We start from the raw sequence: 24,214 nt of genomic DNA on the forward strand, positions 1-24,214 counted from the left end.
GATTGCTAGTAGTTCTGAGACTTCTTTTGTTTGGGTGCTGAGGGGATTGAGCTATAGATACTTGACAAGCAATGAAGATTCCTTCATATTATGGTCCATGATTTGGAAACTAGTGGTCAGTTCTACAAATATGTAGACAGTAGGCACAAATCTTAGTATACCCTTTGTTGAAGAGGCATGTTTTCAAGATTTATTGATTTGGATGACTTCTTGGAATTTGGAGTAATGAGAGGGACTCAAAAAAGAAGAGGTTGATTTATAACATTTTTTTTTTCTTTCTATTTTATAAATCAAAAGTTTCAAGTCACATATATGAGAAGAAAGCAATTAGGTGATGTAGTAGCTTCAGTTCACAACTCTGTTTCATTCCGTCAAGGTCAAGTATGGCAAAACTAGCTAAGCTATCTATCATAGACAACAATTAGCTAAAGATATCTCTTTTTCACATGAATTCAAGTTTTATGCAATGACAGTACATATTCTGATCCTGCATATGTACTTTTGTTATGGGGATGAGGAGAAAACATTACTCTATAGTTTACAATACTTTAGGAGGAAGATCAGCTCGAGTTTCAGCAGTTGTAAATAAAAAAAGTATGCAATTAGTAAAAACTGCAAACAGAACTCGTGTCTAAGGAAAGGGGAACAAGAAAAAAGAAGTTATATGTATAAATGATGTTTCTCTTATGATGCATTCTTCTTTGGCATAATTAGAGTCATCACTCAAAGTAGAAAAAAGAACATATTTCCAGAATAATTCCAAACACATACAGGTTTTTCAGAACCAAATTCAAACGGGCGGTACAACGTCTTGTGATATACACAACCCAACAAAGTTTTATTGCATAAAATGGTGTAAAGATATTGTAAGGACGATATACAGTCACATCCACGACTACTGTATTTATATTTTCACTTCATTTTATTGCTTATAAAATCATTGTAACTTAATTTGATTTAGTGCAAGCACTAGATACTACTGAGTGTGTGTTTTTTCGTCCACGAAATATCAGGAAATTGCAATTGCTAGCACTTTTTGCAAGGGCAGATAGAAAGTTCATTGTATGGGTTCGGCAGGAAATCGTTAACTTTAACTCAGAGATTAAATATATACATATAATAATCTACGAACTCAATGTCATAAATGGGTTGAGGTTTGAAAAATGGGTTGGAGGCAAGTGAAAGGCTGCCAGAACTCATAAACTTTAAATTTTAAATTAACTTCTGACTTTTTATAGTGAATCTTTTCTAGAACCTGCTATTTTTTGTGATTAAATTTAGTGAAACTAAAAATAATCAAGCCGGCAAAGTCCTGTAATTCAAAGTGACATCTGTTTTTTTTTTATTGTTTAAGGAAATGGTCCTACATCCAAGATTATTGCCTTATTGGTTGTGTGACTAATTCCTAAAAGTGTCACTAGCACTCTATTTTAAGCAGGATATTGAAATCAATTTGTTTCATTGATATCAGCATTTTTAATACTTTAAACCAATGTATTATTATAAAACTAATGGGTATTCTTTCTTGGCAATTCTTAACTTTGTCAATTACTAATATCGTATGCATTTTGTAGCTTTCAAAATTTTCCATGCAACATCATACGTAAAGACAAGTTTGAGGCTGGTAAATACCTATGATGTGACTCATTTTGTTGCACAATAATAACAATACATAATTATTGATTAAAGATTACAACAGTGAATTCAAAATGAGTGTAATCTTACTACTTATATATATATAGTTAAAATACGTTTTGCGTATCTTTATAAGTATTTCGATCCCAAAGCGATGTGTTAAATTGAACACTTAATTGGCCCTAAATTTGCCTCTGTATATATAAGATGAGGCTGTCTTCTCTTCAACATGACTGTTTCTGGCTACTATATTAATTAGTCTTCTGATTTGACGTCGATAATATTGATGCTACACATTCTAAAAAACATATACTCCTATATAAATGTGGACAAGACACATCTTTGTTTAAAATTAAAACAAAATTAGTTGTAGGCAATTATATTTTAGATGCAAAATGAAAGCGACATTTGGAATTATGAGGACATGCATATAGAAACCTTCAATATATAAAAGCTGGCACACGCATGACTTTGAAATATATGAAGCAGTCTTATTAAAATAAAAAAGTTTTACAAGCCCCAAACCACCAAAATTCTGTAATTTATTCTTTGTACATGATGACTGAAAAATTAGAGAAAGGAGATGGGAATATTGGGAGTGAAGATTATACACAAGATGGGACAGTGGACCTCAAAGGTAGACCTGTTCTCAGATCCAAAACTGGCAGATGGAGAGCTTGCTATTTCATTGTTGGTATGTTAATTTTGCTACGACTATGGTATTCAGCTCTTAATTTACCGCCAAAGGTACCATGATCATACATAATAAGTACTGATTTGGAATGAGTTTGTATAGGTCCAACTAGACTCACTTTTTTCATGGATACACATGCAAAGAAGTTTCAAAACATGAGCATGTAATGCGATTATGCTCCTCCCTGATTCATTTAAGTACTTTAAATTTTGAATTCGTCTTTAAATAAATTTGGTAAACCTTTTCAGTTACCTTTAGATCAGATTAGATGACTCGTAATAGGAAAAAGCCCATTAGCTATGCTTATGCAACAAGAAGATCGTGTCATACATGCTTGACAGTCCCTCATAATTACAACCCTGATTATCACTTGGGGACTCCTATTTTTCCAAGTTGTTTATTTTTCTTAAAAAAAAAAAAGAACTATATTCAAAAAGCTCATTTACTTAAAGTAGGCCGTTAATTCATCATTAGAAAAATGGATGTAAAATCTCCGTTTTTTACTTCTACTATTTACGATAAGAGGCTCAAATTATTCCCTCCCTATTTATACTTCCCATTATATGTAGTTTGTTTAGTTATACATGTTTCTAGTGATTCAGCATCATCAAATGATACAAGTCTCGGGTAAAAATCTACAACACACTAAAACATCCTGGTTCTCAACATTTTAAATGGAACATTATCGTGTATCCTCAAACACTTTTTATTGATAAAAAAAAAATTATGAAAAAGTATCTAAATAACTCGTGGCGTTGTGAAGATACATGTATAACGATCGAGATTGGAACAAAAACGATACGACGCTTATAGTTGTATGCTAGATTGCTATGCAATAAATGTCTAACGCTTGTACGCTAAGATATCCCGAAAAAGTCTAAATTATATATACCATCAGTGTAAAGAAATTTTACATTTACAAAATGCTCTATAAGACTAATTAAGCTTTACATATTGATGAAAATGCTAAAAACTATTATTATATATGTACAGGATATGAGGTATTTGAGAGGATGGCATTCTACGGAATAGCAACAAATTTGGTGATCTATCTAACAGACGAGCTCCATGAAGGCACTGTCAAATCCTCAAACAATGTTACCAACTGGGTTGGTACTGTTTGGTTGACTCCCATAATTGGTGCTTACATTGCTGATGCTCTTCTTGGTCGTTACTGGACTTTTCTCATCTCATCTTCTATTTATCTTGTGGTAATTATTATAACTTGTTTCATCTACATCATATAAATATATATATGTATGGATAGTAGTAATCCAGCTTTCATTTCATCAGGTCTGCCAAAGTCATAAAACTATTTTTTGTAATTAAAAAGCAACTCAACTATATATGCATCAAAGAAAATAAAAGACGAAAATCTCGGTTCCAGAAAATATATGTAGGTTGCCACTTGTATAAAATTGCCATGTTAGTATAGACTTATAGTCATGCATGTCATCACCTCACTTTAAATAGTATTCACGTGGCACCACCTAAAAATACCTTTTCTGACTCAACTTAATTGCCAATGACACCATGAGGCACCTCGCGGGATCTTCTATTTTTCAATTAGTAGGTCAAAAATTGAGCTTTTATTTTTTTAGTGGTGCGCATGCATGGATTTTATTAGGAGTGTCAATGGTACAGTTCGGGCAGTTATTTTATAAAATTTATACTATACCATTTTTTTGGTTATTTTATTTGTATAACTAAAATAAGACTTTTCGAAACCGTCTCATCATCTTCGTTTTGGTACAGTGCGGTTAACTTTTGGTTTTTCAAAAAAAAAAAAAAAATCTAAAAGACAATAATAAAAGTTACAACAAGCTAACATGTATACTTGTGTAGGACTTTGGCAAAATTTCTCTCTACTGTTTAAAAGGTCATGAATTAAGAAAACATGAAAGACAACAACAATAGAGATTTATCCCACTATTTTATCATAGTGCAAAATAATTTTAAGCAGAGATTAAAAAAAAAAAAGATCACATGAGCGAGAAGAAATCAATCAAGATGGGATTCAAGAACTAAGTCTACTAAGATTAAGTATATATTCAATAAGAGAAATTTAAACCATACGAGAGGAAAGACATCTACTAAGTTGTAGCTTGCTACCCAAGATCATTGGGTTACCTTGTAGCTTATTAGTTACTACTCGAGATGCTAGAACTAATTTAGTTTCGATAGGAGTAGTATAATAGGTTTCAGTGTTTGGTGTTAATTATGTTACCGGCTTGTAGTCGTTTCCATCACCCCGGGTCTAAAGTAAAAAAAATAATATTTTATTATTTTTAAACTTAATATATAAAACACATATATTATTCAGTACAGTTCGGTATTTTTTCGTTTAAATTTTTATGAAATAAAAAACCTACCTAATTATTCGGTACGATTATAAATTTATATAAAAACTGTTGGTTTTATTAGGAAAATCTAAAAATCGGTTAGATACGGTTCGGTTCGGTCGGTTAAGTCGATTTTTAAAAATCCATTGAAACCCCTAGATTTTATGTAAGGTGAGTTATTAATGTGACAACTTGCGTTTTTTGGGATCAAATTTAACATTTCTTGGCATTTTTTATTTTTGTGATATATAGGTGCACGTCAGTTATTTTTTCGTTATAAAAATTAGTTTGATGACTTTGATGCAATAAACTGAAAATGGACTGACAACTATTCGTAAAATTAACCCGTCACATCACATATAACCACTTTTTTTTCTTGTACTTTTAACACATTAATTGCAACAGGGAATGTGCTTGTTAACACTAGTTGTTTCATTGAAATCCTTGAGACCTCCAAGTTGTGGCAAAGGAATCAAAGACATAGACTGCACTAAAAAGGCTTCTGCTTTCCAAATTGGCATATTCTATTGTGCTTTATATATAGTTGCTATTGGAACTGGTGGAACCAAACCTAACATCTCAACAATGGGTGCAGACCAGTTTGATGAATTTGAGCCTAAAGAGAGGTTTCAAAAGCTCTCATTTTTCAATTGGTGGATGTTTAGCATCTTTCTTGGAACTCTCTTCTCCAATAGTTTCCTTGTTTACTTGCAAGACAATGTGGGGTGGGGTGTTGGTTATGGCCTTCCAACTGCTGGACTTGCTGTATCTATCATGGTGTTCTTGTTAGGGACTCGTTATTATAGGCACAAAACTCCTTCAGGGAGTCCATTTACTAGGATTGCTCAAGTTCTTGTTGCTGCTGCTAGGAAGTGGAAGGTGGTTGTCCCTAATGACCCAAAGGAGCTTCATGAGTTGAGCTTGGAAGAGTATGCTAGCTCTGCAGGCATCTTCAGAATTGATCATACCACTTCTCTAAGGTGACAACATTCTGATATTTAATTTATATACGTTACAACATAAAAAAAAAAAAAAAAAAAAAAAAAACTAAACTAAACAATCAATCAAAGTTGTCGCCACGTGACAGAGGTCACGAATCAAGCCTTGGAAACAACCACTTGCTGAAATGCAAGGCAAGGTTGCATACAATAGATCCAATGTGGTTCGGTCTTTCTTTAGACCCCGTGCATAACGGGAGCTTAGAGCACCGGCTTGTCCTTGAGTGTATTGTAACCTGTTGTAGTAGATACTTTACCATATTTTTCAGGTTATTAGATTCAGTAGTTACTTGAATGGTGACCTGATAGTTTAAAAATTCTCTTACAATGGTGACCTAAGGTGAAAACATTCTGATAGTTTTAGATGCTTTGACAACATTGAAAAGTTTAAATTGTCAATTAGAGTTGTCGCCATGTGATCAGGTGGTCACGAATCAGGCCGCGAAAACAATCATAAAACAACCACTTGCAGAAAAAGGCACGGGCGCATACAATAGACCTAATGTGGTCCGGCCTTTCCCTAGACCCCGTGCATAGTCAGGTTACCATTGAGTGTATTTTAACCTATTTTAGCAGACAATTTGCCCTATTTTTCAGGTTATTAATTTCGGTAGTTACTTGCATGGTGACCTGATAGTTTAAAAATTCTCTTGTATAGAAGTTAAATGCTTGGTTTTTAATTTCTTTGCTTGGATTGTGTGTGATTGGGATTATTTTACATGCAGACCTCTTGACAAGGCAGCAGTAAAAACAGGGCCTAGTTCACCCTGGATACTTTGTCCAATCACCCAAGTTGAAGAAGCTAAGCAAATGATAAAAATGCTACCAGTACTTATAGCAACTTTCATACCAAGCACAATGCTAGCACAGACACATACGCTCTTCATTAAGCAAGGGACAACTTTAAAGAGAGGAATCGGTCCAAAGTTTGAAATTCCTCCAGCATCTCTTACAGTCTTCATAACAATCTCCATGTTGATCACCATTATTGTGTATGACCGCTTCATCGTACCCATTCTTCGAAAATACACAAAAAATCCAAGGGGGATCACATTGTTGCAGAGACTAGGGATTGGCCTTGTCTTGCATATCATAGTCATGCTTATTGCCTCCTTCATCGAAAGAAAAAGGCTTAGTGTAGCAAGAGAAAATGGAATTACTGAGAAAAAACAGATTGTTCCGCTATCTATTTTCGTTCTGCTTCCACAGTTTGCATTAATGGGAGTTGCTGATAACTTTGTGGAGGTTGCAAAACTTGAGTTTTTCTATGATCAGGCACCAGAGAGCATGAAAAGCCTTGGTACTACATATGCTACAACTAGTTTGGGTATTGGCTATTTCCTCAGCAGCTTTTTGTTGTCAACTGTGGCAAATGTCACCAAGAAAAATGGACACAAAGGGTGGATTTTGGACAACCTCAATATCTCTCATTTAGATTATTATTATGCATTTTATGCCGTCTTAAGCTTTCTCAACTTTCTTTTTTTCCTGGCTGTAGCAAGACTCTTCGTTTATAACACCGAGATCAACAAAACCAACGAGGAGTTGCGAGAGGCCATGCAACCCTCACTTAGCAAGTCAATAATCGAAGAAGACAAGGCACTGGTTAAATAAGCCAGTTTGCAAAACCCCCACCCCCCACCCCCCACCCCCACCACGCCCCCGCAAACCACCAAATACCTTAATGAATTGTGTAATACAAAATTATGAAACTTTAGAACCAAGGTTGTTATCTCTCTATTTCATTATGGATTCCTTTTCAGTATGTCACGTTTATATACAATATCTTGGAAGGACATTTTAGCTTTCAAGATTCAACTATATTTCATGGTGCAGTAAATGTACAACTACTTGTTACAATCAACAAAGATGCTTTCCTCTCATCTATCACATATATAAAGTCATTTATTTAGCAGGACTCTTCTTCTATAAGTCATAGTATCTCAGTTTCACAACTACTTGTCAACCATGATTGTCTAGACTTAATCATTTGATAAAGTTCTTAATTTACTGGATCATTTGCTGCAATACAAGCTTTTGCCCCTGCAAATAAACAAGTTTCTGAATGCGTCAACAGGAGATGAGTACTTTTACACTCAGGAAAAGGTGCCAAGTAAAGTGGAAAGGAAGAAATTGAATAGAGTATAGTGGATAAAAGCAGTACATATGAAAATCATAACAAAATTTCACAATTTGGAGAAATTCTGATATTATTTACTACTGCGTAATTTGCACACTAGGAATCCTGAGTTTGAAAGATTTCTAGAAACGATTTCAGGGGTATACTAAAGAAATTTGAGAACTAATGAATTGTAGTTCGTAACAAAATATTGCAAAGGAGCAAAAGAGAAGCTATAGCACACATTGTGAGCTTGAACAAAGGTGACCGGAAAAAGGATTGACATGATCAATTGCATGATATTGAGTGGATTGATCATACATGTTCTCCTTCTTCATCATGGTATCCTTGCAAGACAACTACATTTTGGTGATGTAACCTTGATACAGCGATATCTCTGTCAAGAATTCCTTTAGCCCTTGTACTGATCCTTCTTTTGCTCGCTTGACAGCAATAATTGTTTTATCAGTGAAAATCCCCTTAAAGACAGACCCATATCCTCCTTCCCCAACTTGATTTGAGTTATCAAAGTAGTTAGTGGCCAATATCATTTCTCTGAAAGTGAAGCTTTTAATTTTTGCAGAAAAAGTTCAAAGAAACATATCTGAATAAACTAAAGGTAAAGCTTACCAAATGAGAGAACACACATAAACGTTTCCTTGATAGGATGCTTTGGTATTTGGCATGTCATCTTTTGATAAACACAACAACAATTGTTGAAACAAAATGCAGCAAAAGCACCTGCTACAACGCCAACTATCAAAGCTGTTACATCCCGTATTTTTGAACGTCAGATTATTTGTAAGCTGAGGTGGGGCCCACACGTCAAGATTTTTTTTTTATTTTTTTTGGGACATGTGACAAATTATATGAATCACATATGTGAAGTTAAACACAACTCAAGAAGGACCCTTGGGCCAAATCAAAGTGGAAGTCCTCCAAACGAATATTTTTAAGAAAACGTTTTCGGGTGACCTGACTTTGGGGGGCAAAAACGGTATTATATGTTTGGAATTTGGAAAAATACCAAGAAGTAGAAGTTGTAGATAATTGAATTATCTTTCCAACCATAGGTCGTGGGTTCCCAGGTGACGTCGGTACAAGGAGATATGGACGTTTTAAGGTCGAAAGGTCAGTGGGCTAGGCCCAACTCGGGACCAACCGAGTTGGCCCAAAAAAATGAAAAGAAAAATTTAGGCCCAAGGTGAGAGGGTGGCCGGCCATACCTGGTCCAAGCCCACCAAATTAATTAATTTCCATGTGGCAAATTAATTATAAAGGGATCATTATCCCTTAGATGATTCAAGAAACTTAGAAGGAGAAAGAACAAACAAAACAAGAGCAAAAAAAAGGGCCATTTCGGGTTTGGCCATAGAAAATTCACCCCTCCAAATCTTCCTCCAAAAATTATTTTCTTGTGGTATTCCTACTAATTTAAGGGTCCTTTACAACTTGGTGTAATTGTTTTGGAAGAAGGAGCACTTATTTCTTCAAGTTGACAACTTGTTCAAGTGAAGGAATTGTAGAAAAAGGTAAGAATCAATTCCTTTTTCTTATGTTATGAAGGTTTGTTTATGTTGTGGTATGTGGAAATGAGTAGAAATTATGGAAATAAGGAAGTTTGCAAAGTGGGTATGTATATATATATGTAGCCATGAGTGTATATATGTTGTATACATATATGAGTTGAATTTTATGTTGTATTCTAGTTGTGGTTATGGTGAAAATTATATTGGGAATGAAAGTTGAATGAATTTTGGTTGAAGTTGGAATGTAGAAGATTATGTCACTTTAGAATGATTTTGTGATATTATGGAAATGAAGTTGTTAAGATGTGAATTATAATTATGGTTGATGAAATTGGAAGATGGAAATATGTTATGAATATGTAGGTTGAAGATTTGAAGTTTTGGGTGAATTATGTTTTGGTGGAAAGTTTGTATATTTTGTATATCTTGTGAATATTTCGTAGAAATGATATGAAATATTTCCAAATTATATTGTGATGATCTAGATTAATGATGAATGTGAAACCATTGAGATTAGTTTGGAAATTGAAGTTGAAATGAAGGTTATGACATTATGTTGGAAAGATAGCTAGTTAAGTTATATTGTGTTTATAGTGATTGTTGTTGTTGTTGATGTTGTTGTTGGGTTGTTGTTGATTGTTTTGGCCGAGTTAAATTCTCGGGGATGCTATATGTATAGGGGAGATGCTGCCCAAATTTTTGTAGGCAATTATGAATAAAGATTGAATACTTAAAGATTGGAAATTGAGAATTGGTAAATGTGACCAATTGCAGATTTTGGGCGAAACGGGAATTGAATTTGGAAAGGCGTAAAGAGCATATAAGGTATGTAAGGCTATCCCGATTCTTCTTTTGGCATGTCCTAGGTGTACTAGGATCGGATTTGAGCCTCGGAAAGTATTCTGCTCATCGGAATCTGCATTTGAAAATACCCCTTTTTCATTCAATTGAATTGAACCCTATAAGTATGCTTTATTGAAAGAATTGTGCAAACTTCCGCAAATTGTCTAGAAAATTTTGGAATGTCCCTAGAACCTCCGTAGGTGACTTTATAAGCTTAAAATACGTAATTTGAGCCCACCGCTTCGTTTGTCCCGAGGTGGGCCCACTATTTCCAATTTTACCCTTTATGTGTCTATGACTTGTCTTCGAGCGTTTCGTTAGAGATACTCTAACTACTCCTTTATCTACTAAATAAAAACTATTTTAAATATTTCATTAAGTCTTATAAATTGTTTTGAATCTTGAAAACGATCTCGGATAGATTATGCCTCCGTAACCCGTTATGACATCTAAATTTACTTACTATGTTTCCGTCCGATTTCATTGATTTGATTTGACATTCGATATGCCTCATTGAGTCTCTGGAAATATATATATGGTATTTTTAGTGCATTTAGTTTCTCACTACTCCGTTCGTGGATGCCTCAATGTTTCCCCCACTGAGCCCGGGCCAGGATATGTTGTCAAGCGTAATTCTCTGCATTGTTCGCCGCGTCCCGATGTGAGGGGGCAGGTATACGCGTACATGGGTCTGTGGAGTATGATGTGCCATGTCCGCCTATTCTGATCTGATCTGTTATGGCCATTTTGATATGATATTATATGATACGGGGCCACGCCCCTTTTCTGATTCCTCTGTATTGTGGCACCAGTGTCGGGAGGGTGACCACGTTCTGTCTGCCGAGTCCCGTGGCAGGGATCGGATATGATATGACATATGTTTCTGTACACATTCTGTCTGATTTGGAAATATGCATTTGACACTCTGGATTTTGTACCCATTTTCTGTAATCATTATGATTTGACTTCTGTGATTCCGTTTTACATATTCAGTACATATTTCGTACTGACCCCCTTTCTTCGGGGGCTGCGTTTTCATGCCGCGCAGGTACAGACGACAGGTTTGCTGATCCGCACGTTTAGGATCCCATTTCTGCTATTTTGGGGCGCTCTCTTCTACAGAGCCCATCTTTTGGTACAGTCTGTCACTGCTATCTAGATATGTACTTTGTTCAGGGTATGACGGGGCCCTGTCCCGTCTTATGATTATGATATGTTCTGTAGAGGTCTGTGGATACATCTGTGTGGGTTCTGTACATATGTTTGGGATGTTTTGTTTTATGATAGCCTTATCGGCTTCTGTGTGCCAAGTCTGCTCTTCGGCTAAATTCTGTAGCATCCACTAATGTTATTATTATATTATTATTCTGATAATATGCTAATTTGGGTATTGGGTACGTATAGGTGCCCAGATAGGGCACTGGTCGCGGCCCACGGGGTTGGGTCGTGACAAAAGTGGTATCAGAGCGGTGCGTCCTCGGAATGTCCACAGACCGTGTCTAGTAGAGTCTTGTTTATCGGTGTGTTGTGCACCACACCTATAAACAGGAAGCTACAGGACATTTAGGGTGTTTCTTTTTTTTGAAATCTTAGATCGTGCGATAGAGCTGTGCTATTAGGATGATTCTGTCCTGATCCGTTGTTGTTTTTCTTTCAGTGATGCCTCCGAAAAAGGCGACGGCTGCCCAGAAGAAAAAGGGCGTGGTAGGAGAGACCAGCCGGGCTCAGAAGGGTACTCGGACCCTTGCTCAGATGATGCGTGATATTGCGTCCCGGCCAGCAGACTCTGCTACGTCTTCATCATCAGAGGAGTCTGGGGCAGCTCCACCAGTAGCTCCAGAGGTTCCAGTACCTGAGCCTCCAGCTTCACAGCCAGGGGCTGAGGATCGGGCTATGAGAGATGCGGTCCAGTTGTTGACCAGACTGGTAGCAGGGCAGGTTCATAGGCACGGACTTGGGGATGGTCGTGCAGACAGACGTGACAGTTCGAGAGCTCGTGAGTTCCTGACCTGTAATCCTCCAGAGTTCTTCGGGACAAAGCCCGAGGAGGATCCTGAGGAGTTTATCAGGAAGATGCGGCGCACGTTACATTTGATTAAGGCATCTGCGACAGAGTCAGTCGAGTTGGCTTCGTACCGGTTGTATGATGTAGCAGCAAATTGGTACGAGTCTTGGGAGTTAGCCAGAGGCGTTGGTGCTCCCCCAGCAGTCTGGGATGAGTTTTCTAAGGCTTTTCTTAGCCATTTTCTGCCTCCGGAGTTACGGCGGGCCAGGGCTGACAGATTCTTATTGCTGAGACAGAGGGGCTGCAGTGTTCGAGAGTACAGTATGGAGTTCGACTCATTGGCCCGATATGCACCTGCTGTGGTAGCTACTATGGCTGATAGAATGCACAGGTATATTATGGGGCTGGACCGTTATTTTGTCGACAGTTGCTTGGTATTGGCCGCTCAGCCCGATATGGATATTGCCCGGATTCAGGCGCACGCTCAGGGCATGGAGGACCGGCACAGGGGTCATCAGCCCGATAGGAGTCAGGATCGGAGACAGCCCAAGAGGGCCAAATCATCTGGGTATTTTGAGGAATTTCGGAGTGGGCAGCCTCAGCAGCAGCAGCAGTCTAGCAGGCATTCTTCCCAGCCGGCACAGAGCACACCTCCGCAGTTCTCAGGCAGGAGATTTGATAGCCCAGGGTATTTAGGAGCAGGCCAGAGCTCCGGGGTTTCAGGTTCGCGGGTAGACAGGAGTTCCGGTCAGACGAGGCCACCCAGGCCTCAGTGTTCTTATTGTGGGAGATACCACCCTGGAGAGTGCTACCGTGCTACAGGTGCTTGTTATTCTTGTGGCCGTCAGGGCCATACTGTGAGAGAGTGTCCGTATAAGGGTAATTTGGGAGGTGCTGCGCAGCCTACCGGATCAGTCGCTGGGTCATCGTCTCCTTCGATAGCCATGCGCCCTGCGGGGCAGGGTACGTCGACATCAGCAGGCCGCGGCAGAGGTAGTGGCGGGGCTCCCAGTTCAAGCGGTCCTTCGAACCGCATCTATGCCTTGACTAGTCGACAGGACCCGAAGGCGCTACCAAACGCGGATACAGGTATACTAATGTCTTTTTCGAAATATAAGTGTATTGACAGATCTAGCCTGTACTTGTGATATATTTTCCCCAAAATGCTTACAAGACCCTATAAGATTAATTTAACATTCGAGGACGAATGTTCTAAAGGGGGGGAGGATGTTACATCCCGTATTTTTGAACGTCAGATTATTTGTAAGCTGAGGTGGGGCCCACACGTCAAGATTTTTTTTTTATTTTTTTTGGGACATGTGACAAATTATATGAATCACATATGTGAAGTTAAACACAACTCAAGAAGGACCCTTGGGCCAAATCAAAGTGGAAGTCCTCCAAACGAATATTTTTAAGAAAACGTTTTCGGGTGACCTGACTTTGGGGGGCAAAAACGGTATTATATGTTTGGAATTTGGAAAAATACCAAGAAGTAGAAGTTGTAGATAATTGAATTATCTTTCCAACCATAGGTCGTGGGTTCCCAGGTGACGTCGGTACAAGGAGATATGGACGTTTTAAGGTCGAAAGGTCAGTGGGCTAGGCCCAACTCGGGACCAACCGAGTTGGCCCAAAAAAATGAAAAGAAAAATTTAGGCCCAAGGTGAGAGGGTGGCCGGCCATACCTGGTCCAAGCCCACCAAATTAATTAATTTCCATGTGGCAAATTAATTATAAAGGGATCATTATCCCTTAGATGATTCAAGAAACTTAGAAGGAGAAAGAACAAACAAAACAAGAGCAAAAAAAAGGGCCATTTCGGGTTTGGCCATAGAAAATTCACCCCTCCAAATCTTCCTCCAAAAATTATTTTCTTGTGGTATTCCTACTAATTTAAGGGTCCTTTACAACTTGGTGTAATTGTTTTGGAAGAAGGAGCACTTATTTCTTCAAGTTGACAACTTGTTCAAGTGAAGGAATTGTAGAAAAAGGTAAGAATCAATTCCTTTTTCTTATGTTATGAAGGTTTGTTTATGTTGTGGTATGTGGAAATGAGTAGAAATTATGGAAATAAGGAAGTTTGCAAAGTGGGTATGTATATATATATGTAGCCATGAGTGTATATATGTTGTATACATATATGAGTTGAATTTTATGTTGTATTCTAGTTGTGGTTATGGTGAAAATTATATTGGGAATGAAAGTTGAATGAATTTTGGTTGAAGTTGGAATGTAGAAGATTATGTCACTTTAGAATGATTTTGTGATATTATGGAAATGAAGTTGTTAAGATGTGAATTATAATTATGGTTGATGAAATTGGAAGATGGAAATATGTTATGAATATGTAGGTTGAAGATTTGAAGTTTTGGGTGAATTATGTTTTGGTGGAAAGTTTGTATATTTTGTATATCTTGTGAATATTTCGTAGAAATGATATGAAATATTTCCAAATTATATTGTGATGATCTAGATTAATGATGAATGTGAAACCATTGAGATTAGTTTGGAAATTGAAGTTGAAATGAAGGTTATGACATTATGTTGGAAAGATAGCTAGTTAAGTTATATTGTGTTTATAGTGATTGTTGTTGTTGTTGATGTTGTTGTTGGGTTGTTGTTGATTGTTTTGGCCGAGTTAAATTCTCGGGGATGCTATATGTATAGGGGAGATGCTGCCCAAATTTTTGTAGGCAATTATGAATAAAGATTGAATACTTAAAGATTGGAAATTGAGAATTGGTAAATGTGACCAATTGCAGATTTTGGGCGAAACGGGAATTGAATTTGGAAAGGCGTAAAGAGCATATAAGGTATGTAAGGCTATCCCGATTCTTCTTTTGGCATGTCCTAGGTGTACTAGGATCGGATTTGAGCCTCGGAAAGTATTCTGCTCATCGGAATCTGCATTTGAAAATACCCCTTTTTCATTCAATTGAATTGAACCCTATAAGTATGCTTTATTGAAAGAATTGTGCAAACTTCCGCAAATTGTCTAGAAAATTTTGGAATGTCCCTAGAACCTCCGTAGGTGACTTTATAAGCTTAAAATACGTAATTTGAGCCCACCGCTTCGTTTGTCCCGAGGTGGGCCCACTATTTCCAATTTTACCCTTTATGTGTCTATGACTTGTCTTCGAGCGTTTCGTTAGAGATACTCTAACTACTCCTTTATCTACTAAATAAAAACTATTTTAAATATTTCATTAAGTCTTATAAATTGTTTTGAATCTTGAAAACGATCTCGGATAGATTATGCCTCCGTAACCCGTTATGACATCTAAATTTACTTACTATGTTTCCGTCCGATTTCATTGATTTGATTTGACATTCGATATGCCTCATTGAGTCTCTGGAAATATATATATGGTATTTTTAGTGCATTTAGTTTCTCACTACTCCGTTCGTGGATGCCTCAATGTTTCCCCCACTGAGCCCGGGCCAGGATATGTTGTCAAGCGTAATTCTCTGCATTGTTCGCCGCGTCCCGATGTGAGGGGGCAGGTATACGCGTACATGGGTCTGTGGAGTATGATGTGCCATGTCCGCCTATTCTGATCTGATCTGTTATGGCCATTTTGATATGATATTATATGATACGGGGCCACGCCCCTTTTCTGATTCCTCTGTATTGTGGCACCAGTGTCGGGAGGGTGACCACGTTCTGTCTGCCGAGTCCCGTGGCAGGGATCGGATATGATATGACATATGTTTCTGTACACATTCTGTCTGATTTGGAAATATGCATTTGACACTCTGGATTTTGTACCCATTTTCTGTAATCATTATGATTTGACTTCTGTGATTCCGTTTTACATATTCAGTACATATTTCGTACTGACCCCCTTTCTTCGGGGGCTGCGTTTTCATGCCGCGCAGGTACAGACGACAGGTTTGCTGATCCGCACGTTTAGGATCCCATTTCTGCTATTTTGGGGCGCTCTCTTCTACAGAGCCCATCTTTTGGTACAGTCTGTCACTGCTATCTAGATATGTACTTTGTTCAGGGTATGACGGGGCCCTGTCCCGTCTTATGATTATGATATGTTCTGTAGAGGTCTGTGGATACATCTGTGTGGGTTCTGTACATATGTTTGGGATGTTTTGTTTTATGATAGCCTTATCGGCTTCTGTGTGCCAAGTCTGCTCTTCGGCTAAATTCTGTAGCATCCACTAATGTTATTATTATATTATTATTCTGATAATATGCTAATTTGGGTATTGGGTACGTATAGGTGCCCAGATAGGGCACTGGTCGCGGCCCACGGGGTTGGGTCGTGACAAAAGCACCATAGGATGCTTTGGTATTTGGCATGTCATCTTTTGATAAACACAACAGCAATTGTTGAAACAAAATGCAGCAAAAGCACCTGCTACAACGCCAACTATCAAAGCACCTTTGCTTTTATGTTTAGCTTGAATATCAGGATTCACTGCTGCAAAGCACGGATCATCTATATGTCTATATGATAAAACAAAAACTCTGAGAAAGGAAGACACTAGGCATGCTAACAAAGATCATCCATGCCCCACTGTATATTACTGTCATTCTATAATAATGGTAGTAACAACTATCAACCATGACTGATGTTTAAAACTTCTTTTCCATTCCATATCCAACCTTGTATTGGTTATGATATGAGATTCTTTTACTATGATTGACTAGAGGTGGTGATGACAGCTAATGTCTTCCAATATTATCCTCATGATTTAACTCAATCAAGAAAATTTTACAATTATAACAACATCGACCAGATCATGTAAATTTGGACTAGAGATACATTGAAGCTATGAAAACTTAACAGTACGAATTGGGTCCCAGCAGAGTGAAGTTAAGGAGTGTTCATACTTCATAAGGTCCCAAAAGGTCAACCACTCTGATTTCCCAAGATGAGAAAATCTCTCTGATACTTTAACAACCTTACTTTTATATAATGTACTGAAGCCAACTGTTGGGAAAAGCTTCAAGTGCATTAGGAGACGACGTCTTTCTTCTTCTTCCCAAGAAGTTGAATCAATCAACATTTGGTAAAGGTCCAAGTGAAGATCACTAGTCATATACAGCTCAAATAGATGCACATATGGATCAAAGAAGGAAAAACTAGCACTTTTCCAGCCATCCAACTCCGAGAGGCGAGGCACAAGACCAAGGAACAGGTGATGTCGGGATATATTCAGAATAATTATCCTTAGGGCGTGCATGAAAAGGACAAGCACAATTTACATTCGTTGAATAATTTTGCATAAAGGTTCAATGCTGATAGCATATCAGAAATTTGATATTACAATTTAGCATCAGATCTTACATCACAAGTTTGGAACGGGTCACTCAATACAATCAGTGGATTTTAAATCATAAAATCCTACCTTTATCTTATATTTATTTTGACGTTATTTTTTCGGTTCCTATATTTTTCTCTTTCTTTTCAGTTTCTTCACCTTTTCGTATGTTTTTAATTTTATTCTTTAGTTTTTTTTGTCTCGTACTCTTCAATTCCTCCAGAAAAATAGAAATATTATTATATTACTTATTTTTAAATAACCAGGTCACCTCCCCATCCTCCCTCTATTAATTTATGGAAATTTTGAAAATTTCTATAAAAAAAAAAGTCAGTTTCTCTCTCGATTGAGGTTTCATTATATTTTTCATGGTTTATGTAAAAAACATACCCGGTGTAGTTCCATAAGTGGAGTCTGGGGACAGCGGCGGATCCAGGATTTTCATTCAGGGTGTTCGGAAAAAAAGAAGAAGCTAAATATAATTTATTCTGGGTGTTCAAAAGTTAAAATATGCACATAAACACAGAAAATTTACCCTATATATACACTGTAATTTTTTGCCGAGGGTGTTCGGGTGAACACCCTCGACAACATGTAGATCCGCCCATGTTTGGGGAGGGTACAATATAGCGTTGCTTATCAGGCGGATCGGGCAGATAATTACGTTTCACGATTCGGCTTATCTGTTATTGCTTTTAAATATACTAATCTGTGTGAACAGATAAGATATCGGTTGATGCGATTGTTATACCCCGTACATTTATACGACAAATTATCCGCAAGCAAATCGACTCAAGTTAAAGGAGGAATTATTTTCGGACATGAAATAAGAGCTTTTAATTTTCAACTTTGATTATCACAAAAATTGATTAATTAAAGTTAGATAAGTAAATTAGTGGGACATGTGTCAATGTTAAGGGCTACTTATATAAGGCATAAGATGACTTATATTCCTCCATTATTCACAAAACTCATCCATCAAAGTAGAGTTAGTGAGAGAAGCTCTCAAGCTTAGAGAGAGAGAGAAGTTCCTGGCGCTACTATTCACGGCGGCGCACTGTTCACGGCGCTGCCACTGTTCACGCGTACTGTTCACGCCACTGTTCACGGGCGGCGCACTGTTCACGGCCAGCCCATTTTTGCCCCCTTCTACACAATTAATTGGAGAGATTTGAAGCTCAAGAGGAGGAAAAAGATGGAGCTCATGGTAGCCATGGCTTTCTTGAAGACATTTCATGGTGAAAAATTAGAGTTTGTCTCTAAGGTAAGATTTAATTCTTTTCTACATGTTTTGGAGGTAGTTTAGACTTGTATAGCTTGGTAGATGTGTGTTGAATTCAAACGGGTTATGTATGTTGATGTTGAATTATAAATTGAGCCGTGTAAGGGGGGTGTTTTGAGTAAGAACGAGGAATTGATTTTAGTAGCATTATGTAGGAATTAAATGGTTAAATTTAAAGTTGTGTTATTTTATGGACATATTGCTATCCTTGCTAAATTGAAAGGATTGAGGGTATGATTATGTTCATATGATTATTGTTGTTGTTATCATGGGTTATGTGATGAGAATGAAGGAAATTAATGGTTAGAAACTTTATAGAGGTCGTGTGGGTGTGTGAAGAGGAGTGTGGCCGTGAGCCATAGTAATGAAAGAGAATGGTGAATTAAAATTTATTTAGCTTGTTAGAGGTGTCGTTGTGACATTGATGACGTAGATAAAGGGTTAACGAGTTGAGTTGGTGTTGAAATTGGTTGTATGTTGTTATGAGAAATTAAGTGATTTTTATATAATTTTTATGCAATTATGAAAGTAAGATGCTAAATGTGAACTATGGTTGTTATTAATGAATTTGGAAGAAAACAATGCGATTTGGTAGTTTCGTTGCAATTGTAGAAGTTTCGAATGGAATATGGAAATGGGCGGAATGGTTCGAATCCTTGGATATTGTTTAAAATGTTATTGAAATATGTTTGGGTAATCTTGAGTTAGTTGATGAATATGGAAAAAAAAAATGTTGATATTAGTTGGATGGTGTGAAGTTAGAATGGAAGAGTTACATTATGTGGAAAGGAAGGGAAAAATTTTAGATTGTTGGAAATGTTGTATGAATTGCTTAGAATGTCTTTAAGTATTGTTGGTATGAATTCGGGTTAGTATTTAAATATATATAAGCATCGATGTTGGCTTGAAGGTAAGTCGTCGAGTTGAATTTATGAAAGTTGTTGAATGATGTAAAAGAGAGTTACTATTATTATTTTGCCTTTCGAATTGGTTATCAATGTTACTAGGTTGGTTATTGTGGTTGTTGTTGTTGATTTTGAGCGAGATAAATTCTCGGGATGGCCTATTTACAGGGAAAGTGCTGCCGAATTTTCTGTAGAATTTAATGATTAGTTTGGAATGAATGGCTTAAGTGCCCTTAGCTAATGATTGGTTATTCGTTGGCATATTTGTAGACCTTGGGGAGCCCGAGGCGTAGATTGGGATTTACTTTAGATTGGCTATCTTGGAGTGCGTACGAGGTATGTAAAGCATCCTCCTTTCTTTTTGGCATGTCTTAGTTTTACATAGGCTAGATTAAAGCCTTAAGGAAATTCCAAATCCGAAATCCGAGCATGATATGATATATATATATATATATATTCCTTGGCACTCTTATGTATGATTTGATGAAATATGAACCATTATGTTTTTGAAAGAAGTGATTTCCAAACTTTGTACAAAAAGGTTTCACTTTAATGAATTTCGTAATTTTTGAATGCATATCTTTCGCATAAAGGCTCGGATTGTTCCGACATTTTCATAAGAGTTTGCATTATGTATAATGAGTATGTTTTCCATAAGCGGGCCCGACTTGGATAAATACCCGTCCGTGGGTCCCGCGACGTTCCTTTATGTAATTCGGGAACTTTTGAAAGAATTCGTTATGATTATTATTTCGATTTTTCAAGTATGATCAGTTTACTTATGTTTGAGTTCATGATAATGATTTTATGCATATGACTACTCACGACTCTACTCGTGCGTTCTGTTATATCTTTCGCCGGTTCCCGGGCCGGTTCTGTTATCGTGCACATTTTGATATACTCCGGAGTTATGCTGTGTTATGGTTCTCCGAGCTACTCGCTAATGAGGGTCGGGTTCCACATATATTTGGTGTTATGCTGTGTATGGCGTTATGTTGTGATGTGATATGTGACGGGGATACGGAGATTTGAAACTTTCTGGTGTTATGCTGTGTTATGACGCCATCGACGGGAGGGCGACCATATTCTTCTATACCCTATGCATGACTTACATGTTTGAAACTAAACATTTTGATATGATTGGATTTGTACTTATGTTCGGCACTTCTGCTTCGTTTATGTCTCAGGTTTGTTTTCTGTATATTCTGCTTTGCATACTCAGTACATATTTCGTACTGACCCCCTTTCTTCGGGGGGCTGCGTTTCATGCCCGCAGGTACAGACGCACAGTTTGGTGATCTACCCACTTAGGACACCCTCTTCTGCTGTTTGGAGTGCTCTTCTCATTTCAGAGCACACATTTTGGTATATATATTCGTTCGCTATGTATATATGTATTTGTTCAGGGGCACGGCGGGGCCCTGTCCCGCCATATGATTCGGTTTGTCTGTTTAGAGGTCTGTAGACGTATTTGTGGGTGTGTGTGCCTACTTCTGTACGGATGTGTTTGCATGACTCTATTCGTTATGGCAGCCTTGTCGGCTCGCACATGTATATGTTGTTCTGTTGGCCCTGTGTGGCCTTTGTTGGTATTTGCTGTGTACAGGGTTATTTTGGATAGTCCGAAAAACAAAGGAAACTCTGCCGAAATTTTCTTTGAAAATCTCATAAATATGAAACACCGCCTTGTCGGCTTTTGATACATTCGATAGCCTTGCCGGCTTTTTGATATATGTATATGCATATGGTTGCGTTTGAAATATGTCTAAGACAGTTTGATATAATTTGAGGCAGCGTGTGATATTTGTGCCTATATACGTTATCTGTATGTGATTAGATTTGGATAAGTATGTTACGATTTGATATGTTTGTCTGTTTGGGTGTCCAAGTAGGGCACCAGTCGCGGCCCACGGGGCTGGGTCGTGACAGCGATATCAGTTAGCCAGTTCGATTTCTCCATGACCGAGTTTATCGTGGCCGTTAGTCCGGTTTCTCCATGACTGAGTTGATCGTGGCCGTTAGTCCGGTTTCTCCATGACCGAGTTGATCGTGGCCGTTAGCCCGGTTTCTCCATGACCGAGTTGATCGTGGCCGTTAGCCCGGTTAATCAGTTACAAAATTGCCGCACGTCAAGACCGTTCTGTCACTTTGTACCGACAACCGTACGGGTGTCAGACCGTACGGCCCAACCTTATCCTTTTAGGGTTTTCTTTATTCGAAAAGGGCTTTATGTTTATGCAAGGCCCATAAGGCAAAACTATAAATAGGGGTATCTCCCTACTTTTAAGGGTTGACTTCTTGAGATCTAGAATATTGTAATAGCTAAAAATACATTAAAGCATTGTCTTTATTTCTCCTTAGTCCGAATATGTGGAGTTGTGATCTTTCATTCAATAACATATTAGCTTTAAACGTCACCGCTTGCATCTTAGCTCAAGTTGTTGATACACATATCCATATACGTATTCTTATCTTTACACACGAGTTCATATATGTTCCATATTAACCAAAAAATAGATTAAAATAGGTCCACATATCCTACACCTCACTTACAAATTCAATTGATTACCTAAAATCGGGATAAACAATTTGGCGCCCACCGTGGGGCCTAAGATAATAGTGGTCTTTTAATCTTGGCTTCTATCTCTTACCCGTTAGATTAAAAAAATCTTCTGTTCATCCCTGTGAAAACAGACCAAATGGCAAGCAGTGGACAATCTGGTCATGTCAACAACGAGATTGTTGTCGAAAACGAGAATAGTGGGCTAAGGGACTTGCCAGCAGATCCTATCGAGCCAAATTCCGTTGATTCGAGGGAAGGCCTCAACCGGCAGAACACCGTGAACCAGGAGAATGCCACCCAGCTGGCCACTAATCCCTTAAATACTCACAATTCAATTACTTTATCCCGGACACAGGGCCGGAAAGTATCGGATACCCCGGATGAGATTAACTTACGTTTAATTTTTGAAATGTTGCAGGAACAGAGAACCGCCATTGCCGAACAAGGAATCGCAATAGCCCAGCTGCAAAGCAAAGATGACAAAGCAGCTCCGGAGAGGTCGAAAGGCGTCCCGTACCCAGAAGGGATGAAACACAGATAGTCGAAAGCAATGGGTCGGGAGCTGGTTCATCCACCGAAGTTCTGAGAATGCTCGAAACATTGGCAAAGCGGGTAGACTCAACTGAGAAAAGGGTGGAACATATAACTCTCGGGTGGATCAGATCCCGGGGGCTCCGCCTATTCTAAAAGGACCGAATTCGAAGAGGTATATTCAAAGGCCCTTTCCTCCCAGTGCGGCTCTGAAATTGATCCCGAAGAGGTTCAAAATATCGGATATCCACAAATATGATGGTACAACGGACCCACAGGAGCACATGACTTCATACACCTGTGCCATAAAAGGCAATGACGTCGAAGAGGATGAAATTGAGTCCCAAATCTTGGCCGATTTTGTGGCAGATTTTACCCCGGCTATGGTCCCCGAGGTTGAGAAAGAGCTTCTGCTAACCTCAGGAAAGGCTTCGGGTATTTGGTCGTTACACACGGACGGGGCCTCGAACCTCAAAGGTTCCGGGATAGGAATCGTCCTTAAAACTCCCGCCGGGGATGTCATTCGACAGTCGATTAGAACTATTAAGTTGACTAACAATAAAGCCGAGTATGAGGCTATGATTGCAGGTTTGGAATTAGCTCGGAGTATGGGGGCCGAAATAATCGAAGCAAAATGCGACTCTCTCTTGGTCGTGGCGTCTTCGAGGTCAAGGATGAGTGAATACAAAAGTATCTGGCGAAAACCCAAGTGATACTACACCGGTTTAGAGAGTGGACCGTGCAACATGTACCCCGGGAGCAGAATAGCGAAGCCGACGCATTGGCCAATTTGGGCTCTTCAATCGAAAGGGAAGAAATCAACCCCGGTACTATGGTGCACTTGATGAACTCGGCGATAGAAAACGGGTATGCTGAAATAAACACGATGGCTCTAACTTGGGATTGGCGCAATAAATACATCGACTACGTGCAAGATGGAAAGCTTCTAAGTGACCCAAAAGAATCACGGTCACCAAGGACAAAAGCAGCACGATTCTGCCTAGTGGACGACCAATTATATCGACGGTCTTTCTTCGGGCCCCTGGCCAAGTGTTTGGGTCCCGGAGAAATCGAGTATGTGATGAGAGAAGTCTACGAGGGGACCTGCGAAAATCACTCCGGTGCAGAAGTCTTAGTCCGAAAAATTAGCAGAGCTGGTTATTATTGGAACCGGATGGAGGAGGATTCAAAGAATTTTGTCCGGAAATGTGATGGGTGTCAGAGACTTGCCCCAATGATTCACCAACCCGAGGAGTTGCTTCACTCAGTGGTGTCACCTTGGCCCTTCATGAAGTGGGGAATGGACATTGTTGGTCCACTACCATGGGCACAAGGTAAGGCCCATTTTATTTTGTTAATGACTGACTATTTCTCCAAATGGGTTGAAGCGAAGGCCATCGAAAATATTAGAGAAAAGAAGGCTATTGACTTCATATGGGACCACATTATTTGCCGTTTCGGCATCCCAACCGAGATAACTTGTGA

General features: G+C 38.4%; 1 protein-coding gene and 2 long non-coding RNA genes across 3 annotated transcripts; all 3 read left to right on the forward strand.

The window, feature by feature from the left end:
- Window positions 1–3,220: 3,220 nt before the first annotated feature.
- On the forward strand, window positions 3,221–7,454 carry LOC132610244 (protein NRT1/ PTR FAMILY 5.2-like). Its single transcript, XM_060324547.1, has 3 exons — window positions 3,221–3,540; window positions 5,077–5,651; window positions 6,395–7,454. Exons 1-3 carry the CDS (start codon window positions 3,343–3,345, stop codon window positions 7,281–7,283), a joined length of 1,662 nt encoding a protein of 553 aa, XP_060180530.1. The 5' UTR covers window positions 3,221–3,342; the 3' UTR covers window positions 7,284–7,454.
- A 700-nt stretch (window positions 7,455–8,154) lies between these two features.
- On the forward strand, window positions 8,155–11,495 carry LOC132610327 (uncharacterized). The gene is made up of 3 exons (XR_009571113.1): window positions 8,155–9,320; window positions 10,092–10,142; window positions 11,209–11,495. It is a non-coding gene; the product is annotated as an uncharacterized LOC132610327 (long non-coding RNA).
- Window positions 11,496–13,330: 1,835 nt separating this feature from the next.
- Window positions 13,331–16,334, forward strand: LOC132610361 (uncharacterized). The gene is made up of 3 exons (XR_009571124.1): window positions 13,331–14,159; window positions 14,931–14,981; window positions 16,048–16,334. It is a non-coding gene; the product is annotated as an uncharacterized LOC132610361 (long non-coding RNA).
- The last annotated feature ends 7,880 nt before the right edge of the window (window positions 16,335–24,214 follow it).

The sequence above is a fragment of the Lycium barbarum genome, chromosome 9 (assembly GCF_019175385.1).
Source record: "Lycium barbarum isolate Lr01 chromosome 9, ASM1917538v2, whole genome shotgun sequence".
In the NCBI taxonomy this organism is placed as follows: Eukaryota; Viridiplantae; Streptophyta; class Magnoliopsida; order Solanales; family Solanaceae; genus Lycium; species Lycium barbarum.